At 58.1% G+C, this 14878-nt stretch overlaps 1 protein-coding gene across 3 annotated transcripts in view; it reads left to right on the top strand.

Moving 5' to 3' along the window:
- Positions 1–14878, top strand: part of GDPD5 (glycerophosphodiester phosphodiesterase domain containing 5) — a 42052-nt gene that overhangs the window by 10599 nt on the left and 16575 nt on the right. For 2 of the 3 annotated variants that reach the window (XM_023744225.1, XM_006102879.3), the window contains exons 2-4: positions 5027–5130; positions 7936–8029; positions 8625–8684. In XM_023744225.1, the coding sequence (XP_023599993.1) occupies positions 5027–5130; positions 7936–8029; positions 8625–8684 (258 nt within the window). The remainder of the gene's footprint in view (positions 1–5026; positions 5131–7935; positions 8030–8624; positions 8685–14878) is intronic. The other variant, XM_023744224.1, reaches the window with a different exon arrangement.

The following is a 14878-nucleotide window of genomic DNA, read 5'->3' as shown; positions in this document are numbered from 1 at the left end:
GGGCGGAGGGGGGGGAAAGAGTGGGAGGAGAGGAGGCTGGGGGTGTGGGCTGAATGCCTGTGGCCACCGGGATTCTGTCACAGCCACAGCTGGGAGAGTGAGCAGTGCATAGCCAGGGCCCATCCCTTCCCGGGCTGCTCTCAGCCTCCTCCTCCTCCTGCTGGCTGCACCTGTCAGCGCAGGAACTGCTTGACCTTTGTCCTGCAGAGGAAGGAGGCTGGCGTGTCACAGGAGCGCCTTCCCTTGGTTGCGTGGGGCCGCCGGGCTCAGCCCGAGATGATGTCTGGTCTTGTCCACTGGCGCCCTGAAGCCTTCCTGCGTGACAGCTACCATCACACATCCTCTGTTCCTCATACCGATCTAAGCACTACCTGTGCCCCACAGGATGTGGGCCCGGGCACGCCGCGATATCTTCATCACCCCGGCCCCAGGGAGCCCACAGCCTGCAAACTGACCATATGAGGCTCCGCGTGCCCCTTGACGTTCGTCACCTCATTGAACATCAACCCTCTGAGGCAGGGCTTATCACTGCCATCTTATGGGTGAGAAAACCGAGACTCAGAGGAGCTGAGTATGTTGCCCAAGTGGCAGGGCCAGGTCTGTCTTCTGCCTCTCAAGCCTGGCTCTTCCATCGCCGTCATTCATGTGGTGGAGGGTCACGTCGGCCAGTCCATCCCAGGAATCTCTGCAGAAGGGGTCGGGGAAGGGAGGTCTTCAGAGGCTGGGCAATGGGAGGGCTTCCCCTGCGAGAAAGAGGTTGGGGGTGAGGGGCAGAGAGAGAGGAGAGAGGAATCCCAGCGAGCTGAGCTGGGCCTGGGGTGGCCATGCAGGGCACCGGTGGAGCCTGTGGGGACTGCCTCCTGTCAGGACACCTGGGTTCAGTCCCACGTCCCCTCCTCCCCCACTGGGTACATCGCTCTACCTCTGAGTCACCTCCACTCATCTATATGGATGCAAATTAGCAAAAGGCGCCCCTTCCCCAGGACTCCTGACCAGCATCCGCTGGAAAGTTGTCATGACAGATATGCCCATTGCGGGAACCATGATGGAAGTGGCACTTTTCAGTGCTGGGCTCCACAGCTGGCTCAGCCATACATGGGGCCCTTCTCTGAGGTGCAGTGTCTTCATTTGCTCTCCGCTGGGATAACTGTCCATAAATAAGTACCCCGGCGTCGTACCGACTGTGAGGGGTGACGGGGGCCCGTGGATCCGCTGCCGCTCCTCTGGCTGCTCAGCCCGGAGCAGGGCCGGGCTGGCTCATTAATGTGAGCAGCATCCCCGGCCTCCCTGCGCCGCCCTGACAAGGACCATTAGTGCCGTTGGAGCCTCTTTGTCAGTGAGCTGCTCCCCGCCCCCCACTTCCTCCTGCCAGTTCCTTGCCTTCTTCTCCCCCTTCCTCCAGCCCCTGCCATTCAGTTTTTTCCTCTAATTGTTCTTAGAATGACCCTGTCTGTGCCCCTCCCCCACCTGCCCCCTGTGTTGGTGCCTCTCTATCCCCATCTGCAGGCTCCCTGTGGCCATGGGGCCTCTGGCTTCCAGTTCCTAGGACGGGTTTCCCTAGGTGCCCCCAACCCTAGCTCATGCCTGATAATGGGGTTCCTAGATTCCTGTTGCTTAGGCCCTGCTTCCTTCCGTGTCATGCTCTGGGTGCCTCACACATCTGCCAGCTCTAATCTTGCCGCTCTGGCTGGTTCCCAGGGGCAGGGCAGGGCAGCCCCTCATTCGTGCCCTGTCCTCCCTGCCCCACTCTCAGGATCTAGCCAAGTGAGGACAGTGACCCTTAGTGGACAAGACGCCTGCCTGCCTGTCATGGACCCTCCCGACACCTGTGGTCTCCCTGGCCACCTGTCAGCATCGCCCCGGGTCCTACATCACAGCTCATCTCAGGACACCTCCCAACACCCGTGACACTCCCTGTCCCTGCGGCCAGCCCCCTGGTCCCACCAGCTGTGGTCCCCTAGCCTGCTCGCCTGGGACAGGACCCATCACAGGCCGAGGCTCAGCTCTCCCCGGGGCCCCTCCGAGAACCTCATCACCTGCTCAGAGGCACGGCGGCCTTGTCCCACTGAGGTAGAGCGATCTCTGGACAGGTGGCCACTCGCCACTGCCGGCTCAGGGTCCGCAGAAGTCTAAGGCTCCTCTGTGGGGGGCCCCAGTGAGATCTCTCCCGGGAGGGCGTACTCACTGGGGAGAGGAGAAAGGTTGTTTTCTCGCCTTCTGTTTCATTATCACCTCTCTCTTAAGTTCCCACTCACCCTGGGAATATGAAGGCCATCCAGATTTTCAAGGCGCTCACAGTACAACAAGGAGACCCACACTCAGAGAGACAGTAAATAGAACTGCAGGGCGTGTGTCGGAACGGACATGGGTGCAAGGGTAATGGGAACGCTGAGGAGCGGGAGTCGCCCCTGTGAGGAACGGTGGGTGATTCGGTGTGTGGCATGTAGAGTGCACATGTGGGGCAGAGGTGGGGCTGGGATGCAAGGGGCGGGGGGCTGGGGGGCTCAGGCCCGTGGGACTCTCGAGCTGGAGCAGGACGTCACCAAGGTGGACCTGCCTTAGGAGACCCGGATGTTGAAGTTGGCCTGGGACCTGCCGCTGCCCTCTGCAGGAAATGGGTGCAAATGAGTTTTTATCTGTGAGCAAATAAGAAATGGAGGTAGCAAGAGGGATTCTTAGAAGGATGTGGAGGGAAGGAGGCTGGACCCGCCGGGTGGGCGTGCTGGCTCCGTTGTGCCAGTGTGGGCCAGCCCCTCTGAGCCAGGGCCCAGACGCAGAAAGCAGGGCTGAAATTGGGCCCTTCTCTGCTCCCCTAGACTGTCCCAGCCAGTCTCTGGTGGTGGCTGCTGGGGTTCCATCGCTCCAGAAAGGCACATGGCTTGCCTGCCCCTGCCAGGTTCCTCCATTCCTGAGCAAGGCTGGGCCTCGCTGGGCCTGGAACTGGGGCTCATGCCATTCTGTGTCTGGGTGGGGCAGACACCAGTGGCCTACTCTCTGAGAAGCCACCCCCTCCACCTCCTTCAGCGTGGCGTCATCATCACCTCTCCATTTATGTTCCAAGTGGAGGAGGCTGCTTTGTCACCCACCTCCTGCCCGGGAAGTGTGCATAGTCACGACTCGCCAGGGTTTGAGAGCCTTCCCCGTGTGCTGGGGAGAGGCAGCACGTACTTACAGATGCGCCCAGAACACTGACTGCTTGCCAGCGCCGAGCGCCTGAGTTGTATTATCTCATTTAATTCTCACATCGACCCCACGGATAAGGACTATGGTCCTCTTGTCACAGAGCGGGGAACTGAGGCAAGGCTGCGTCGGCTTGCACTGCCCAGGTTATACAGCTAGTGAGTGGTGGGCAGGGAATCTGGCTCCGCTGTGCTGTCTGCTGACAGTGTAGGATGGCAGTATCCTGGGCAGCGAGTGAACGCTCCCTCTTCTTCTCCTGTCACCAATCCTGAGGGAGTGGAGGCAGGCTCAGGCCCTGTCCTCGCAGAACCCGAGGCGACACAGAGTTGTCATGGGGAGACACAGTCACATGGGCAGATCACAGTGTACAGAAGGCGAGTTTAAAGAGGTTCCCTCGCCCTAACCGGTTTGGCTCAGTGGACAGAGCGTCGGCCTGCAGACTGAAGGGTCCCAGGTTCGATTCCGGTCAAGGGCATGTACCTTGGTTGTGGGCACATCCTCAGTAGGGAGTGTGCAGGAGGCAGCTGATCGATGTTTCTCTCTCATCAATGTTTCTAACTCTCTATCCCTCTCCCTTTCTCTCTGTGAAAAATCAATAAAATATATTAAAAAATAAAAAAATAAATAAAGAGGTTCCCCGATGCTGTGGGAGCCCCGAGGAGGGAGCATGGTGGCAGGGGCAAAGGCCAGGAAGGCTTCCCAGAGGAGGTGACATTTGAGCGGACTTGAAAGGTAAATGGGAATGTGAGGTGGCCACACCCAGAGTGAGGGAACTGGCAGGGGATATGAAGCGGGAGAGGTGAGGGTGGGGAGCACCCCCAGAGGGAACCCCTGCTTGGCTAAGCAGTCAGGAGCCATGAAGAAAGTAAGTGGGATTAGAACTGTAGCCCAGGGCTGGCTGTGAGGTGAGCTGCACGGAGCCTGGCAAAGGCCTCCTGACAGTGCCCGCGCTAGAGATTGCCCAGCGGCTGCAAACCCTCCGGCCCATCGAGGGGGTGGTCTTGGTTCTCTCCTGCACTGACTTCCCCTCCAGGGCCGTGGGTTGGTTCTGATGACCTCAGCAGTTTCCCAGACAGCAGGATGTCCAAGCTTGCTGTGCTTCTGAGATAAGGGGGCGGATGGAAGCAAGGATTAAACCCGGGGCCCAGCGGAAGCGGCTGCAGACTGAGCAGCAGCCGTGTGGGTCCGCAGCCCCCACCCTCCGCATCCCCACTCCTACAGGAGACAGAGGGGTGGCCTGGCCCAGCCTTGAGGGGCCAGTGCCTGGTGGGGGGCCGCAGAACCCTGCATTTCCTCAAGCCCAGAGTCGGGAGGGGGGGGGGCTTTAATCCTCTGATAACTGGCTGTGTGACTTAGGCAATCGCTTTGCCTCTCTGGGCTTCAGCGTTTAGTCGGTAGTTCAGAGCGGAGGTGGGGAAGAACAATGCCTGCTCTGTAGGCCTGTGTGAGGAGGGCAGGAGATGAAGACTGTGACCGATCACAGACTGCAGGTCACCATGCCAGCGGGAAGGCCCCGGGCAGATGTGGCCTTTGCTCCTGGGGCCACTGCCAGAGCCAAGAGACTGGTGCACGCTGGCAAGGCCTCAGGCTGCGGCCATAGGGCCCCCCTCGGGGGTGGAGCCCCACCCTGCTCCCAGCTCCCCCCCAGTTTGTGCCTCAGGCTCTGCAATGTTGCACAGGACACTTCCCCCCTCTGAGCCTCAGGCCCCTACCACTGTGGAGAGGGCACCAATCCCTGCCTGGCAGGTGTGGCTGCAGAGGGGGAGAAGGAGGGCACATTCAGGCAGGCGGCCAGCTGGGCCAACCCGTGACCTCACCTGACCCCTCTCCTGCTCTGCTCCTCCAGTGGGAACGCCTCTGGTTCCTGCTCCTCACCGTCACCTTCGGCCTCACACTCACCTGGCTCTACTTCTGGTGGGAAGTCCACAATGACTACAATGAATTCAACTGGTGAGTGGGGACAGGGGGTGGGGACGAGGCCTGGGTCCCGGGCATCCAGTGGCTGAGACTGGGGGGTGGTGGTGGTGGTGGTGGAGTTTGAGTCTCTCTCTCAGGCTGGCCCTCAGAGCTCTGCCTCCAACTCTGTGCTGCTTTGGGGCAGGGGTCTCTGGAAAGACAAAGCCCAGGGGGAACTGAGACCAGCTGGGGGCGGGGGATGGGGAGGGAACTCCTTCCTGGTGCTATTTTGGAAAATAAGAATGGCCTCATGCAGGGCTCAGCAGGGGGCTGGGGCCTCTGGCCGTGTTTGTAGATGAGGACTCCAAGGCCAGAGATACAATGGCCTCAGCAGAGGAGGTGGCCCTGGCACCACCTCCTCATCCCCCACCACCCCCTCTTAACTCCTTGATTAGGGCCTTGGGCAGGGCTGGCAAATTTTATGTTTTTGGGAAACCTCAGCTAAGGCCCCTTTTTTTGCCCCCCCCCCAAACTTTTCCCCCCCCCCCCCCCCCCCGCCTCCATTGCCTGTCTTTGTCAAATAGTGAAGGGAGGAGGGCAGGGACCCTGAGTTCTAGTGGGAACTCCTTCAGGCCCAAGTTCACACAATCAGTTGGGGGCAGAGTTGAGGCTGGAAAGCCAGACCCCTCCTGACCCCTCACCCTTCCCCCCGCAGCCCCCCTTTCAGTGCTGTCTCTTCCTTTTGGTCAGAAGTTCAGCTCAGTGCAACTGTGAGCCAGTCTCTGGTCCACTCTGAGCCTCAGTGTCCTCTTCTGTAAAATGGGGTAGCTCTGACCTCATCAGGTCTTTCTGAGGGTGAAATGAGATGACGGACTTGAGAGGGCTCAAAGCTCTACCTCACCCTGAGGGTCCTTTCCTGGGAGGCCCATTCTCTAGCTGGAAGGGGCCATGATGTTAGAATTGGGGACTTCTAGGGCTGCGGACTTCTGATGGGCCATGGTTCTGGGATTCCATGATGATCCTAAGGTTCTGTTCGTGGAGTTGGGCATCCCCTCCCCTCTGCGTGGCCCTAGGTCGCGCCTCCATTATTAACGAGCACAATAAAGGGTGTGCGCTGTCCCGCCCCAGCCGGGCAAGACGAGCCCCAGCCCCAGCTGAGTCCCCGAGTGGCCTCTGGCCTTTATTAAATGCCATAAATCAGTTACTCATCCGTGTAGGCATCACAGCGCCGGCACTGTGCTGGGCGTATAGGAACGTTCCCTGCTGGCCCCCGCTGCAGACCGTGGGCAGTTCTGCTGAACCAGAGGCTGGCTGGCTACCTGGAAAACCACCGGGTCCATCCCCTCATGTTCAGGTGGGGAACCTAAGGCCCAGAAAGGGGCAGGACTCACCCGTGGCCACCCAACCACTTCGTACCAAAAAGTCATCCCGAGGACAGTCTAAGGAGACTGGGGCTCAGAGAGGTTACGCAGCCTTCCCGGAGTCACACAGTGAAACGCAGACAGCTCTAGGACAGCTCGAACTTCTGGCTTTGGTTCGAGCCTGGCTGACTGTCTCATGCCGTCTACAGAGTCACCGCCTCTTCCCAGAGAGTGAGCTCCCTGTCACGGGGTGGCTCAAGCAGAGGATGGTGCCTGCCCATCGGGAGGCTGCCTGGGACTTAGGGGTGGCCTGAACACCTGCCTGTCACCTCGGTTTCTTGACGTCGGGGCTGGGATTCGGGGGAGCCTGGCCGGGGCCTTGTGGTCTCTGGAGAAGGTGTGAGTGAGACCCAGGCGGTCAGGGCTGGATGACAAGAGCCAGGGAGGGGCTTCGGGGCTGTTGCTGCCCAGGAGGGCTCCCTGGCGAGTGAGAGACACGTGGAGCCAGGGCATTTGGCAGAAGTCGTTACCAGGAGCGGGTCCCACCCTCTCTGGGCCTCAGGTTCCCCATCTATACGGTAGAAGAGTGCACTCCGTGACCTTCCAGGTGGTAGATTTTCCTCTGGAATCAGAGGGCGAGGGCCAGGGAAGAGCCGGAAACAGGTGCCTTAACAAGTTTATAGCCTTTAGCCCGGTAACTCCTTTTGTACAGGAGTCTACCCTAAGTAAATAATTACCAGTACAGAAAGATACGTGCAAAATTTTCTTTTTTGTGTTAATTTATAATAGCGAATAATTGGAAATGATTAATTGCCATTAGTGGGAGGTTGGCTACATATGGTGCATTTATTCAACAGAAGACTACGGGGCTGTTGAAAATCACATTTCCTCGGATTTGTACTGACCTCAGTAAATGTGTTAATTAGAAGAGAATTGATTACTTATCACATGCCCACCCCTCAACCCTCAAATTCATCCTCAGGAAGTCCTTTGAAGGGCATTTGATCAATTCTAAGGCCCCTTATTTTCACATTCTAGCACTGAAATAGAAATGAGTGTCACAACTGATGGCATTTTAGGATCAGTGGAGCCTGTCACCTCCACAGGGACCTGCAAGCCAGTAAGAGGCAGAGTGGGCATTTGAATCCGAGTGTACTTCCCTCCAAAGCCAAACTCTGACCACTAGGCTATACTAGCGGGTCCCAGCTTTGCTGTTTATGCAAATCTATAAGCATAGGCGGGAATCCGCTGGAAGAAAAGTCAGCCCCGTCTGGGGAATGTTTATGTCTGGGCAGTAGAACTACGGAGATTGTTGTTCTCTCCTTTATGCGCTTGGCATGCCCAGGCTCCGCCACGGGCCCTCGACAGGCCTGGCTGATGATGGAGAGACAATAGCATCATTGCGGAGTGGGCAGGGCCTGCCCCTGAGCCTGGCCAGCCCGAGGCAAGGCCCTGGCTCCTGGTGGAGGTCTGACCCCGGCCCCCTCTCCTCCTGCAGGTACCTCTACAACCGCCTGGGCTACTGGAGTGACTGGTCCGTGCCCATCCTCATGACCGCAGCCACCGCCTTCACCTACATCGCGGGCCTCCTGGTACGCGGGGCTGGCCCTGCTCCGGGGAGGGGCGGCATGGCCTGTGCAGGGCTGATGGAGGGGCCTGCCCAGGCTGAGGAGGGAAGCTGGCTTTCCCCTTCTCTCAGGGGCTTGGCTCCTTCAAGGTGGGAGGTCGCCTTGCTTCTACCCCATCCTGCAGTGTTCCCCCCAACCACACCCCCCCCACCTTGGGGGGAGGCATCTGCTCTTAGGAGCCGCTGCAGACTTCCTCTTCCCGGAACTTCTGCTTTGGTTCCTGCGCCCAGAGCCCTATTCCCTCAGACTCCGGTCAATCCCTTTGTTGGATGGGGGGCTCCTTGGGGCCTGGAACTCCTACAACATGAACCGAGCGGTCCCAGGGCAGCGGGGCCCAGAGAGAAATCCTAGGGGAGGAGGAGGAGGAGCGGGAGGCCTGGAAGAATTTGGGAGGAGGCCAGGCGTGGGCTGGGCTGGGCATTCCCATCGCCTGCGGGGAGGGTTTGTTGACTTTTCTGAGCCAAACCCAGAGCTGAGTGGGGAGAAGTGTGTCTGGGAATTGGCGGAAACCTTTGAGCCACACGTGGAACCTGACGGCCGCCCTGTGGCCCCTCCTCAGGTCCTGGCGCTGTGTCACATCGCCGTGGGGCAGCAGATGAACCTGCACTGGCTGCACAAGGTAGGGGCTCCTCCGCGAGGGGGGAGGAGGCCGGCGCATCGCCCCTCCTCGGGGTCCCGGTTACAATTGTTCTGATAGCTCACACTCCGTACTCTCTCTGTGCCCAGCACTGTCCTCCCGGCCTGGCCTGTTTGAACTCATTTAACTCTCACAGTAGCCCTATGTTGTAGGTACTGTTATCCTATTTTGCAGCTGGAAACACTGAGGTACAAAGCGGTTAAGTAAGTTGCCCAAGGTCTCCCACTTCGTCAGTGGAGGATCCAGGGTCCTCGCCCCGTAGCCGCGCAGGGAGCCAGCACGGGGTCCCATGGGTTGGGCTCCACCTCGGTCGCACCCTCTCCTCATTCCGCAATGAGCTCATCCTGAAACTGACCCAGTCGTGTTATTCCCAGCTTAGCGTCCTTTCCACCACTCCATTGCTCCCAGGCGGACCCCCCACCCCGCCCAGCATGATGGCCCCCATGACTTGGCCCTGCTGAGGTCTCCCAACTGCGGTCATGGGTCCCTCACCCCCAGCTCTGGATGGGACGTCTCGGGCCCTGCCAGCACGGCTGCCTCTCCTCTACTTTACCTCCTCGCTCTCACCTCCCTCTGTCTCCCTCCGGCCCTTCCTTGGTTCTCCACCCCCTGCCCAAGATGCTTGGACTCCCCAGCCCCTGCAGGGCCCGCCCACCACCACAGCCTGCAGGTCCGAGTTGTCCGGTTCCCTCTGGCGCCCTGACCCCGGCCCTCCCCAGTCTGGGAGCTTCTTGCAGACCAGGACTGGCTTTGCCCATCTCTGTCCCTAGCGCCTCACTGGGTGCTGGCCCAGCGCAGGGAGGCTTCGGAGAATCAGAGCCTCGGCCCTCTTGCTGCTCGTCGCCAGCACAGTGCTGAGTGGGCTTGCCTGACACCTGCTCTTCTTGAGGCCCCAGGGGTCTCAGGGGTGGCACAAAACTGACTGAGAGAGAGAGCCCTTTCCTCGCAGGAGCACCTGGGCCGTGGAGGGAGGGCTCGGCTGTCTCTCTATTCCCAGAGTGGCCATGCCATTTAGGAAGGGGCAGACATGTCTGGCAATAACCATGAGCCCATGGATGGGTCCAGAGTGACTCTGAAGGGAAGGGCTTCCTTCCCGCTAGAAGAGTGATGTGGAGCAGGAGCTGGGAGGAAGACATAGTGAGTCCGAATTGGGCTGTGTAGGGGGAGGTGCCTGAGGGCATCCGGGAGGCCTTGGAGATCAGGAGCTGGGGAGCCAGACTGGGGACTGGGGTCCTGGAGGGTGAAGAGCAGCCAGCAGCCCCGGGGTCCCACCTCCGCCTGCTTGTCACTCTACCCGGAGGCCTCCTCTGGGCTTGGGAAGTCCCCTCTGTGCGGCACTTTTATCTCCCGGCTGCAAAGCTGACACTTGAAAGAACCGCAGCAGATGGCACCGGGGTGGGGCTGGCTCACTCCGCGGTCACCTCCTCTAGTCACGGCTGGTCCTCAGCAGGTCACACCGGCTCGGTCCTGGTGGAGAGGCCTCCGGAGGCGCGGAGCCGGCAGGGGCGCAGGTCACTGCTTGGATTCTTCTCCTGGGCGGGGGTCAGATCCCTTCATCTGCACGGAGCCAGCTCCGGTGCCAGCCCTGACTTCCTGCCCCTCTGCCCCCTCCCGTGAGCTCTCAGCATGAGGAAGGTCCAGCCGGAGCTGATGCACAGCTGGACCCGTTGCACCAGGAGGGAGGCAGCTCCCTGGGGCTCAGAGTTTTCAAGTAGGTGCTGGACACGCTCCTGTTCTGTTTCCAACATTCTACCATTTGAGTAGGAGACGCGAAGGAGTCCTTGTCCTTTTGTTGTTTTAACCAATTTTTGACCATCTGATACATTGACATGGTTCAAAATTAGGTACAAAAAAGTACACAATGTCAGTCTCCCTACTATCTCTCCAAAGTATTGTAAGCATATACACATATTCATATACTAGTACACTTCCTTTTTCCTTTTCTTTACACACAAGCCTACTATACCCTCCATTTCTTACGTTAACACAACTCTCGGAGCTCCTTCCTCTCAGGCCATTGAGAACTTCCATTGTTGTCCAGCCCCTGCTCCTGTCCCCGTGTTTAACCCTGAGTCCCAAGGTATCTAGTCAGCCCCCTGATGACATCCCAGTTGCTTTTTAAATATATGTTTATAATATATATATTTTTTATAATATATATATTTTTATTTCAGAGAGGAAGGGAAAGGGAGAGAGATATAGAAACATCAATGATGAGAGAGGACCATCGATCGGCTGCCTCCTGCACACCCCCTACTGGGGATCGAGCCCACAACCAGGGCATGTGCCCTGACCTAGAATGGAACCGTGACCTCCTGGTTCATAGGTCAATGCTCAACCACTGAACCACACTGGCCGGGCCCCAGTTGCTCTTAATTCATTGCCAGGACCTTGTGATCTGGGTGGGGAATTCTAGAGTATGCTTTTGTGACTGTGATAGTTCTTGTCAAATCGCCTCCTTGCCAAGGGCCACCAGTCCATGCTCCCTCGGCAAGCTATGGTTTGCTTATCCAATCGCCCTTGCCCATGAAGTGTTCGAAGATGTCTCGGCTTGAGCCCACTAGTGGGTGAGCCTAGCCCCTCGGTGTCATTTTGATTTGCATTTCCCAGATGATGCGTTAGATGCAGCATCTCTCGTGTGCTTGAGTCACTTGCATGCTCTTTTCCGTAAGCTGTCTCTTCATATCCTTTGCCTTTTTGCTACAGGATTTGCTTTTTGCTTATTAATTTGCAGGAGTGCTTTATAGATCCCGAAAACCCGCCCTTTGGCTGATGAGCTGCAATAACTCTTCCTCGTGTGTCACTCCGCCTCTGACTTTGCTTGCTGTGGTTTTGCCGTGGGAATTTTTTACTCTTAAGGATGTGACTCTGTCTTCTCTTTATATGGCTCCTGGCTTTTGTGTCAGAGTCTTTCCCACCCCAAGATTATAACAATGTTCTCCGTGGCATTATTTGATAATTGCATGTTTCTACTTTTAATAACATTTAAAATTTTAACATTCTGGAAGTTACTTTCGGGTATAGGATGGTCTTACTTTCTTCTTCTTAGATGGTTTCCCCGTTCCTATCTATTGAGAAATCTATCCTTTCCCTTCTAATTGGAGATGCCACTTTTACCATATGCTGATTTTTTTTTTTAATCCCACCCAAGGATATTGCTCCATTGATTTTTAGAGAGAGTGGAAGGGAGGGGGAGAGACAGAGAGAGAGGTGCATCGATGTGAGAGAGACACATCGATGGATTGCCTCCCGCACGCAGCCCCAGGGCTGGGGATAGAGCCTGCAACGGAGGTACGTGTCCTTGACCGGAATTGGACCCAGGACCCTTCAGTCTGCAGGCTGACCCTCTCTCCACTGAGCCAAACCAACTAGGGCAGATGCTGATTTTTAAAATCTATTTAGATCTGTTTTTGAGCTTTTTATTTACTCTCGTTTATCTCTCTGCTCTTATATCAGCATCCAACTGCTTTAAATACTACAGCTTTACACTGTGTTTTAATCGAGATCTTTATTTTGAGAGTCCCTGGTTCCCTCAAGTCCTGAGCAGGGGAGGGCTGGGGAGTGGGTGCCAGGACGTGCCAGGCACTGTGCTCATCGTCACAGCCACGGCCGTCACTGATTGGGCACTCACTCTGTGTGTCGGGCACGTGCCACACAGTATCGCATGTTCTCCTCGTCATCATCCTGTTCGCCTGATGTTCGGCCCACTTTCAGAAATTACACCACTCGCAGGTAGTGAGCATTTGCTAATTTAGTGCCAACCACTGTGCTAGGCACCTCCCTTGTACTTTCTCGTTTATCTTCCCCAGGACCCATGGGGTCCGCACTCGCTCTCCCCGTTTCACAGCCCAGGAGCCCTGCTCCGAGAGGCCCACCTCCCCCTTCGGCAGCAGAGCTGGGTTGTGCTGGTGGATGTATCCAGTGTGTCCCTGAGCCCCGGCCAACCAGCTGCTACCGAACCCAGATTCCAGCCCGCCCCCCCTGCCCCCAGGAGGCCAACTTGTGGCACCTTTGCGAGGCAGGGCTCCCACTCCTCTTGGGTGCCAGCACCCAGCAACGCTCACTGAACAAATGGATGCAGCTCCCGTGTCCCTATCCTTCCCACTGTCCTCACACACCACAGTCTCACCAGCACGGAGACCAAAGGCCGGTTCTCAGGACAGGGGCCGCCTCTGGGCTTCTGGGGGGCTTCTCCCTCCCAGTCAGGTGGGAGGAATGGCGGTCCCGCTGCTGGGATTCAGTGCTGTTCTTGTGGCTTAAGGGCACGTGTGGGGGAGTCCCTCAGTGGGCATTGCAGCCATGCTGCTGTGCACAGTGGTGCCACCACAGCAACGGCAAAACTCATCATCAAAGTTTTAATTGCATGAGGGTTGTGGGGAATTTGTTTAATTTCCACTAGCAATTACACGTTGCCATAAGGTGCTCTCAGCAACGACCCTTCAGAGACGCTGGCTGTGCCCAGCGCCTGCCTGGCGGGGCAGCGGGGGGCAGGCGCCTGCGCAGTGAGGGAGCTCTCAGGGGTGGTTACACTGGGCCTCCCGCACTGCAGCACGACCTCTGACCCAGGCAGAATGGGGTTTGGGTCCAGATCCACCCGCTCGACACTACCCGACCAAGCAAACCCTATGGTCTCTCACCCCAGTTTCTCTGTATAAAATGAAGATAGTGCCTCACCTGGGACGTTAGGAGAATAAACACGAGGAAAACCGGGGACCTCTTCCCCTTCCCATCTCCCCAGGCAGGCAGGCCAGTGGCTGGAGGCCCCGCCCGGCTCAGCCTTATTGCTGCTTCTTATTGGAACATTTGTTTCCAGCCTGATGGGCTGGCATGACAAACCCGCAAAGGAAAACTTCATCCCGGGCCGGAACGAGATGGATCTGCCCGCCTCTGCCCTCACCACCTAGAAACCCATTCAGAGCTTGTTCGGGCTGGAGGGTGGTCAGAGCACTGCTGAGAGGGGCTAGACTGGCCCTGCAGGAAGAGAGAGGGGGGAGGGCCGCTGGCCGGCAGAGAGGACGGCCTGCCTCAGGCCTGAGCACAGCGGGGGCAGGGGGTGGTGGCCTGGCTGCCTGGCCCCTTAGAGAGAGCAGGGTAGGCTGTGGGTAGAGGTGTCACCTGGGCACTACCTGGCCTGCCTGGCCTGCAGGGAGGTGTGCAGAGTGAGTGCCAGGGCTTGGGGGGGGGGGCATGTCTCTGGAGACTAAAGTAGCCAGACACCAGACTTCGCTTAGTTTGGGGGAGCATCTGATGTGTATGAGATGGCCCAGATCCCCTCTGTCCCCAGAGACCTCTGTCCTGTGAAGTTTCCTCTAGTCTTCCATCAGGACTGGGCTTGCTTCCTCCAGAAGCAGCTGGGAGGGCAGCCCCAGTGACACCTAGAGGCTGGGGGCTCCGAGGCTGGGGCTGAGGGCAGGCCTCTGCCATGGGCTGGGGCTGAACCCCCCCTCACCTCTGCTTGCTCAGCCTGAAGGGCCATGTGGGCCTGGCCGGCAGGGGACACACTGGCCTGGGCATCAGGCTCCCACAGGGACCTGGCTCCTCAGCCTCCTGCCCCTGTGGTCCAGGCAGCTCACCCTTCACTCTAAAGGTTGCTAGCAGGGCTGGGGGAGGCCTTGGCTGGGCCCTGCGGGGCCCAGGAGAGCCCGGACGCCTCAGTTAGGAGGGGTGTCTTCCCTCCTCACACCCTCCGTGGGGCTGAGCCTGGGCTTCACCTCCACCTTGTTCCAGCTCCTCCCACCTCTCCACCCCCTCCTGTGTCTCTTGGTCCTTGGCTCTTCTTCCCTGGGTCTGTGTCCTCCTCCTGCCTCTGTCTCTCGCTGTCCTCTCTGTCTCTCCCTGTCATCTGTCTCTCGCTGTCCTCTCTGTCTCTCTCTGTCATCTCTGTCTCTCGCTGTCATCTCTGTCTCTCGCTGTCATCTCTGTCTCTCGCTGTCCTCTCTGTCTCTCGCTGTCATCTCTGTCTCTCGCTGTCATCCCTGTCTCTCGCTGTCCTCTCTGTCTCTCGCTGTTCTCTCTGTCTCTCGCTGTCATCCCTGTCTCTCGCTGTCCTCTCTCTCTGTCATCTCTGTCTCTCGCTGTCCTCTCTGTCTCTCGCTGTCATCTCTGTCTCTCGCTGTCATCCCTGTCCCCCTAGTCGATCTCTGTCTCTCGCTGTCCTCTCTGTCTCTCGCTGACAT

The sequence above is a fragment of the Myotis lucifugus genome, unplaced genomic scaffold (genome assembly GCF_000147115.1).
Source record: "Myotis lucifugus unplaced genomic scaffold, Myoluc2.0 scaffold_437, whole genome shotgun sequence".
Lineage (NCBI taxonomy): Eukaryota > Metazoa > Chordata > Mammalia > Chiroptera > Vespertilionidae > Myotis > Myotis lucifugus.
This window is presented reverse-complemented; position numbering and strand designations above follow the sequence as displayed.